Here is an 8,538-nt window from a genome sequence, read left to right as displayed (position 1 = left end):
TATTATAATTTTGCAAATAATGATGAATATTCATAATTATGTCAAATCTCGTGTAGGTAACTACAATTTAACCTTAATTTTAATATAATATAAGCCCCGACTCTGACTCAAATCAATTAGTTAAAATTAATAAAAGAAAGTATGGCTAGAATTTAGTCAACTTACTTGAATTTGACTCAGATTTCCATTTATTAAACCCTAATTTATTTTATAATCAAATAAATTAAAATAAATTTCTACCAAAACTTGAAAATAGAATGAAGAAAATGCTGTGGGGGCATTTTGTAATTTAAGTGAAATAGAGGGACTCTTTACTTACCATTCAGTCAAAGTACACCACAAATCGGGACGACAACGCCGTTTATAAAATGACGGGTTCCCACGATCGACGAGCCCACTGTGTTCTGCTCAAAACAGCGTCGAGAATTATTAAATCCAGCAAATTCATAGTCAATTCAGTTAGCAGAATAAAGAAATCAGACTCGGCTGATCATTATATATCTGCAAGACCCAACAACACTTTGGGTATTGTCTCATCGAGGTACTTCAAACCCGATTGTTTTCTCGTTTCCTATCCCGTTCGATTTCTCCGGTTATTTCGGCGGCTGTCGGTATTAGGGCCTTTAATCATTTGTTTATGTGTTGTAGGGAAGGTGGTGGTAGCGTTGATTGAGGATGGAAACTGTAGCTGCTTTTCGGGCGTCGTTCAGCAGTGTTTCGCCGAACTGGGTCGCTCGATCTGGGCCAGCCAGGCCCGAGTTGAGGGTTGGATCCAGGTCCCTGCTTTCCTACTCCTGGATACGGGTAAATGATTGTCTTCAGCTCCGGTGTGATTTGATGGACGGGAATTGGATAGGGGTTGTTGAATTAGGTTAAGAGTTAAGAAGTTGAAAGGTTTTATTTCCAGTGTCAAAATTTCGTATTTGTCTACTTGTTTTGTTGCTTATGAGGTTCTTTTTCTTTCTTTTTTTCAATTTATTGATTATATTTTGTGGTCGACTGGAATATATATCCCAAGTCCGGATTTTATTAGGGTTCATTTTTTCATTTGATCATGATGGTGAAGTAGATCAAAGGTGTTGGTTATTCTTTCTTCTTCTTCTTCTTCTTTTTCTTCTTCCTCTGATTTATGTATATCTTTTTTCGTTTCTTGGGGGGGTGGGGGGGGGGGTGGGTTGGTTCTTGTTTTGCTGAATCTCTTGTGTGAACTTCGTGTGGGCAGCAATAACTTCTCAAAGTATATATATTAATCTGAGTTTCTTTCATTAGAATTCTGGTACTTATATGTTCTAATTTTCTGTAGTGATTATCAATATATGTATGGTGATTCACCACCAATAATACTTACACCAGCGTGCTTGTTTATTATACTTTGGACTCACTTGATTTATGAACTAATGGACTCTGGCATTTGCTCAAGGCTTGTTAATTGTTCAAGATTCATTGATATACAAGTAAGGTATATGATAGTAGTTTACGCTGATTTTTATTGAGACCGTGTTTTGCAGCAAAGACCATCAATTTCTCACGTGAAATTGGGCAATAGAAAGGTGGACTTTGTTACCAGGAAGTGCACTGGAATTAGAGCTTCTATGCAACCTTCTGATTCCGGCAGTGCAGCAGCTCCTATTGCCCCACTTCAGCTTGAGTCTCCAATTGGGCAATTTCTGTCGCAGATATTAGTAAGCCACCCTCATCTTGTTCCTGCTGCAGTGGAACAGCAGCTTGAACAGCTTCAAACTGACCGTGATGCAGAAAAAGAGAAGGAGGAGCCAGCTGCTTCTGGTACTGAACTTGTGTTATACAGGTTAGTAATAGTTAAAGCTCACTGCGTCACCTTTTGAGCGCCAATAGAGCTCTTCTCTGTGAGGTGGTCGCTTATTTTGTTAAATGGAACATCAATATCTGCTTTTGTAATTAAACTAATTACAGTCTAGTAATGCATGATGAGAATTGGATTTCTAAGATTTGACTAAGTGTTCATGTGTGTACTTTATTGTTATCATTCCTGAATTGAAAAGTGCATCATGTTTGAGTAAGAATATTATTGATGGGACTTTTTATTTCAGGAGAATCGCGGAGGTTAAAGCCAATGAAAGAAGAAAGGCTTTGGAAGAGATATTGTATGCGTTGGTGGTACAGAAATTCATGGATGCCAATGTGTCTTTGATTCCCACAATTACTCCATCATCACCAGATAATTCTGGTCGGGTGGATTCCTGGCCCAGCCAAGATGATAAACTGGAGAGCCTCCACTCTCCTGAAGCTTATGAGATGATTCAGAACCACCTGGCTCTCATTCTTGGAAATCGACTTGGCGATTCTAACTCAGTAGCTCAAATAAGTAAACTAAGAGTTGGCCAGGTTTATGCAGCATCTGTCATGTATGGTTATTTCCTTAGACGCGTAGACCAAAGGTTTCAGTTAGAGAAGTCTATGAAAGTCCTTCCTCAGAGTATTGACAATGAAGAGAATCATATCGAACAAGTTATAGCAGATGACATGAGACCTAGTGGTGATTACAGTAATGAATCTTTGAGGAACCCTCAACCCCATCCAGAAGTATCTTCATGGTCTGGTGGGTTGGGTGCTGGAGGTTTTGGTAGGATAAAGCCGTCCAGATTGCGAACATATGTCATGTCATTTGATGGGGAGACACTTCAGAGATATGCAACTATCCGATCTAAAGAGGCTATCAGTATCATCGAGAAACATACCGAAGCATTGTTCGGTAGACCTGAGATTGTTATCACACCTGAAGGAACCGTTGATTCTTCCAAAGATGAACTCATCAAGATCAGCTTTGGTGGTCTGAGGAGACTTGTTCTGGAAGCTGTGACTTTCGGTTCTTTCCTTTGGGATGTGGAAAGCTATGTTGATTCTAGGTACCATTTTGTTGCAAATTAAGCATCAATTGGGCAAAGGTCGCCATGGCGGTTTACTGACAGATGCTCTCTATAATGGGTATAGCTTTGTGGAAATTACTCTCTTGCTCTAATTGACATGTACATAGTGACTTTGTTTTGAATTTATTTAATGGCCGTAGTATTCAAGAAACCAGAATTTGCTTATCTATTATGAGAGTATCCATTGGAATTTTATGACAATAAGGATTCTCTCACTTCTTGTATTACAGCTTGGTGCTTTAACTTAAATTGTTTAAGCCTCATTACATATTCACCATGCAATTGACTGCATACCGACTAAATACATGCCAGAAGGTGCAGCTAGAGACAATTTAAACGGTAACATTTCTACTATTGTGCAACTCCTCTTTATTATGTTTGCATTGGCAAAATTCTTTACATCTGCAGTTATTTGAAAAATATAATTGGTTTATGGGGAGACTGAGATGCATGCATGGATGCAAAGCTATACCTCATTCTCCTCTGTACCAAATTTCTTTAGCTCAAAACTATGCAGGGTCTGGCCGGAAACATCATAGAAAACTACATTTGCTTGGAGTTTTGTAAGTCGAACTGATACGAACCCTTGCCCATCATAGTAGAACTTCAAGTTTTTCTTGTATCTGTCACGATGTATAATGTTGCTCCACGCCCTCGACCCTCCTCCACTAGTCAGGAATTCAATAGGGCTGCAAAAGAAGCATTGGACTTACAGGATACATAGACAACTATCTGAAAAAATGTCTTTGGGTTGAATTTTTCTTACATCCCGGTGTTGTTGATGTGTTCCAGACAGTGATTGTGCCCATTTACGTAGATGGGAATCTTGTTTGCCTGGAAAAACAAAAGGGTCCTGGCATCAACTTATACACTCTATCATTAGCCAATACCGTCACCTGTTTGAACCATATTTTCAGGCAAGTATAAGATCATCTTGTAGTCGACGTTTATGTACCTCTAGAATAGGCAGGAGCTTCTCCAGAAGTTCCTCAGTGTCGCCTCGTTTTCCAATGCTTCTTATGGGGTGATGTCCAACAACAATTTTCCACGCAGCCTTTGATGTCTTCAGGGCTGTGTCTAAATCCTAATGAACATACATGATACATGCAGAATGCTGACCTTCGATGGATATTTGTGAATCTGAAAGATGTTCATATTACAACGTTGTATACATAAGTGTTAGCGTAAACTGACCTTTAAAAGGTTAGAAATATATGTTTTCCTAGGCAGGACTCCTGTCCAGTTGAACTTGTTGGGGCCCTCCACAAAGTACTTGTCCTTGAAAGGAGATGTGTCCACAAAGAAAATTTGCAGAAACCCTGAACATTATGTTAACAAATGAAGGGATAATTGCACAGACACCTCTGAAGTTTGGATATATTACGAAATAATCTCTCCATATTTTAAAAATTACACTAATACTCCTATTCATGTTTTACATTGTAAATTTTCCCTCCCTTTATGAAGCGAACCTAATCCAAAACAAAATCCATGATTTAACGCAACTTGTTTCGTCTAAGCTCCTGAGAAATATAACACGTAACATAATACAGAAGGCTTAGTGAACAATACCAGCACGAACAGTGTAAGACCTGTAGCAATTCCATCGTCTGTCGCGCATTCTGAGCAACGGACTCAGTTGTGCTCTAGTATTTCCATGATAATCATGGTTTCCCAGTACTATACATAATGGAGACGGACAGGGAGAACACCGAGTAAAAGTTCAAGATTCTGAGACTTTGATTATCATCAGCCAGAAAAGAACACATGGATGTCCAAGACTTACTTGCATACCAAGGTTTTCGTAGGCTTCTTGCAGTATATATATTGGTAAATGATTGTGCAAAGGCAGGGTCTCTAACCCCAGTTAATCCATCATTGTAAAAGTTATCACCTGTAGAGACTACAAAGTCAATTCCTAGCTTTGCTCCAACTTCACCCATCTGCATCCATATTTGAAATAGAGTTCGTTAAAGGTAAGTAAAAAATTGAGAGGAAATATTCCAGCAGAATTTCGTCGTATACTATATATATATATAAATATATACACTACGAGCAACGGCAGATTGATTGAAAGTTCCCTTCCGTCCCCAGTCTCCGACAGCCAGAAAGTTTATAACACCATTTAGCCTGATGCGCTGCCGAATTTGGACAAGCCGGGCTGTAACGGTTACTTTGCTTAGACAGAGACAAGCTATCAACAGGAGAACGCAGATGCAATTTCTGTATGTATCAGCCATAATGCTGTTACTGTTAGAACTTTTAACATGGGATTTTCCTAGATGCTAAGCTATCACTTTATATGCTTTTATCAATGGGAGAGAGACGGTGGAAATCTTATTCTTGGCTGATATATTTTATAAGCATTTTTCATTCAATGCTTTGTACAAAAGGTGACTTGTACCAGCATCTAAATTGGGGACAAGGATATTATGTTTCCATGCCTTTGAATGTTGGTTAAAAGAGCGATGCAATGGTATTTTGCCTCTTTGATGTTCATTTATTGCAGTCTGGGATTTCTGGTGTTTATATTACGTGAAGAGGTTGTTTTCCTATACTTAATTCTTGACAGAACTTATTACTGATAATAACCAGCAATGATTCAGACATTTCTACTCTCTGGATCCTGTGAACATCCATTGCACAGATGACGACGTTAGAAGATTAGCAGGAGAAAAGTAACACGGTTTGTAATAATTTAATATCTTTGTTACCAAAGTACAAATAATTCATCCTCAGAGCTAATCAATACAGTAAAACCTCTATAAATTAATACTCTATAAATTAATAAACTCTCTAAAATAATAAAATCCTCTAATCCCGACTTGGGCCTTTGTAAAAAATCATCAAATTCGATAAGATAATAAAATAATAATTTTTGGAAAAGTCCTTTATAAATATTAGGTCCCATTAAAGCTCTAAATTAATAATTCGTAAATATTACAATTATAAATATTATGATAATTTACTAAAATATGAAATCTATAATGCTTTACGCATTTGATCATTCATGGATGATTTTGCGATGCCTTTTAGATGAGAAAACATGATTGGGTGTTATGAATTATTTTATTATCATATTGAGATTTATGTAGTATATATTTCATTCATCATGCATGAATATATTTAATTGATTATAATAGTTATTTAAGTGCAACGAATTAATGTAAACATGTATATTTAAGTAATTTCAATGAATTGATACATGTATCTATGAATATAATAGTTAATTATTGCATGAATATAATTAATGAAACATATATGAATTTATTTATTTTCAATACATATGTATTAAATTTGCTGAATTTAAAAAGTCTCTCTTTTAATTAATAAAATATTAATTTATCGATAAATTAATATTTCTCTAAATTAATAAAATTTCATGGTCCCAAGATTATTAATTTATAAAGGTTTTACTGTAGTTTCATCATTGTAGTGTGTCTTCTTTGCATCATCAGACAGTAGTGAATTTTTTGTCTGTGGACCTTATCCTCATATGATACAGAGGTTTTCCCGAAACATCATAGAATAACACATTTGCCCTCTGGTGCGTCAGCGACACAAACATGAATCCTTGCCCGTCATAGTAGAAGTGCACGGTGTCGTTATTCTTCCCATAGTGAATGTCGTTTTTCCAAGCCTTTGAACCTCCTCCACTTGTCAAGAAATGCATCATGCTGCGCCAAAAACACATAAATCTCACTACTGCTACGTTAATACCACGAAATAATGAGGTCTGGATAGTCGATATACCCTTTGTTGTTGCTAATGTGCTCCAAGCAGTGGTCGTGTCCGTTGATGTACATATCCACCTTATGCGCCTGTAAAAAACAACACTCTCGTTTAAATATATAGGAATGAGATTCACTTATCCAGCTCATTTATCAATGGTAGGCTGTGTGTGAAATAGCTTTTCTACTTTTCATGTAGGAGTAAAGTTGTACAGAAAGTTGTAAGTTCAGCTGGAGCGAGAGTTGACACTGCTTATAGCTCTTATGAGTGAACTTATTTAAGCAATTCAAAAGCATAAGCTGTAGACACTCTAAGTTTACTTTTCTGCTAAGCTATTAATTGAAAAAATCCCTTTACTACCTCAAGAATTGGGAGAAGCTGATCCACAATTTCCCGAGTGTCACCATGATGGCCTATGCTTCTCATCGTGTGGTGTCCGACGACGATCTTCCAGGGAGCCCTCGACTTGCTGAGTGCCAAATGCAGGCTCTGATCCACACTCAAATCTGAGTACTGTACTGTAACCTTTACTATCAAATTATAAGAACGATTCCTGCATAAACAAGGCTTACTTTTCGAAGGGCAGACAGATATTTATCTCTTGGCAGTACATCTTTCCAATCAAACTTCTGGTTCTTAGAGTTGTTGAAGTACTTTCCCACAAACGGAGTGGTGTCGATGAAAACAATATCCACGATTCCTAAGCATTGTACTCATGAATCAGTGCTCATAAGACAAATATTGTAATCAGACAGAAAGCAAAGAGTAATAAACACCTGCTCCAACGATGAAATTTCTCTTACAACGCCACCGGTTATCGTGTTTCCTGAGGACCGGACTTAACTGAGCCTCGGTGTTCCCATGATAATCATGGTTCCCTAAGACTTATGTTTCATTTCACGTACAAGGATACATCGGATCAGACAGTAGGTGTAGGAAGAGAAAAACATAGCCTATACTGCCTGATAAGTACTACTAGTTAATTATCAAGCTAAGATGAGAACTAATTTGTACCTGTGTACCATGGCTTTTGCAGGCTTTTGGCTGTGTAAATACTAGTAAACGATAGTTGAAAGAGCGGATCGTTCACGCCTTTCAAGCCATCATCATAGAAGTTATCGCCAGTCGAGACCACGAAATCAATTCCCAACTTCTTTCCAATATCTCCCATCTGCATCAGTAGAACCGAGTTAAAACTCCTTAGATACCTCATCTACATCTAAACTGATCATAAACAACATTATTAGGACAAGAAACAACTGACTGTATAAAAAACAACAAACTTGGACTAGGTTGCCTCATGATCACCTGAGTAGCAACTCTTGATTGATTGAAATTTCCACCTCGTCCCCAGTCTCCCACCACCAAGAACGCAATCCGGTCGACGTTTCTTTTGCGGTAGTGTTCGATTCTTGGAAATTCTGCCATATTCCTAGCCAGGTTCAGGCATAAACAACTCAGCAGTAACGGCCATATCACAATGGAATTACTCCAAAACTGAGCCATTTTTTCTTATTCACTGCTGAGGATATAGCAGAGATCGAATTCGAGTATTTATAGGCATGTAAGAGTTGGGGTAATTCAAGAAAATGATTTATCATCATAAATAGAACAAAACATGAGACAAAACAATGAAATTCTGTTGCGGGCATCAAGACTTTTTTGGAGTGAAGACAGAAGTGGTATGAACATTTGACTCGTGAAGCAAACGAAGTATTCACGTGAAGGGCAAACGTTGGGCCCAAATCCATGGATGCATGCATTAATGATTCATAAGGTGAAATTGTGCTATCTGATATAAATGTCACCACCCTTTTTCGCCATTAAGACAAGTTTGGGATAGGAATGTGGGATTATGGGAGCTAAAGATCTAGCTTTTTTCCCAATTAAGATCTTCTAT

At 37.6% G+C, this 8,538-nt stretch overlaps 3 protein-coding genes across 5 annotated transcripts; 1 reads left to right on the top strand and 2 right to left on the bottom strand.

Annotated features, from left to right (window-relative positions):
- The first annotated feature begins 382 nt into the window (after positions 1-382).
- Positions 383-3,176, top strand: LOC105158192 (alanine-tRNA ligase, putative (DUF760)). Of its 2 annotated transcripts, none has more exons than XM_011074851.3 (4): positions 383-541; positions 649-804; positions 1,509-1,807; positions 2,070-3,176. In XM_011074851.3, the coding sequence occupies exons 2-4, from the start codon at positions 676-678 to the stop codon at positions 2,905-2,907; spliced, it is 1,266 nt and encodes a 421-aa protein (XP_011073153.1). In that variant the 5' UTR covers positions 383-541; positions 649-675; the 3' UTR covers positions 2,908-3,176. The 2 variants fall into 2 exon arrangements, with proteins under 2 accessions (XP_011073153.1, XP_020548048.1); XM_020692389.2 differs by having other exon boundaries at positions 387-541; positions 654-804.
- On the bottom strand, positions 3,029-6,137 carry LOC105158193 (purple acid phosphatase 3-like). The gene is made up of 7 exons (XM_088878523.1): positions 4,955-6,137; positions 4,693-4,849; positions 4,479-4,586; positions 4,101-4,225; positions 3,862-3,990; positions 3,673-3,740; positions 3,029-3,595 (listed from the first exon to the last, which is right to left on the bottom strand). Exons 1-7 carry the CDS (start codon positions 5,144-5,146, stop codon positions 3,373-3,375), a joined length of 1,002 nt encoding a protein of 333 aa, XP_088734649.1. The 5' UTR covers positions 5,147-6,137; the 3' UTR covers positions 3,029-3,372.
- Positions 6,138-6,226: 89 nt separating this feature from the next.
- On the bottom strand, positions 6,227-8,221 carry LOC105158191 (purple acid phosphatase 7). Of its 2 annotated transcripts, XM_011074848.3 has the most exons (7): positions 7,947-8,218; positions 7,653-7,809; positions 7,415-7,522; positions 7,211-7,338; positions 6,999-7,127; positions 6,660-6,727; positions 6,227-6,583 (listed from the first exon to the last, which is right to left on the bottom strand). In XM_011074848.3, exons 1-7 carry the CDS (start codon positions 8,142-8,144, stop codon positions 6,361-6,363), a joined length of 1,011 nt encoding a protein of 336 aa, XP_011073150.1. In that variant the 5' UTR covers positions 8,145-8,218; the 3' UTR covers positions 6,227-6,360. The 2 variants fall into 2 exon arrangements, with proteins under 2 accessions (XP_011073150.1, XP_011073152.1); XM_011074850.3 differs by lacking the exon at positions 7,415-7,522 and having other exon boundaries at positions 7,947-8,221.
- Between the last annotated feature and the right edge of the window lie 317 nt (positions 8,222-8,538).

The sequence above is a fragment of the Sesamum indicum genome, linkage group LG3 (assembly GCF_026168435.1).
Source record: "Sesamum indicum cultivar Baizhima isolate 11 linkage group LG3, ASM2616843v1, whole genome shotgun sequence".
NCBI classification, from domain to species: Eukaryota; Viridiplantae; Streptophyta; class Magnoliopsida; order Lamiales; family Pedaliaceae; genus Sesamum; species Sesamum indicum.
The sequence above is the reverse complement of the archived record's forward strand: the minus strand, read 5'-3'. Positions and strand labels throughout refer to the sequence as shown.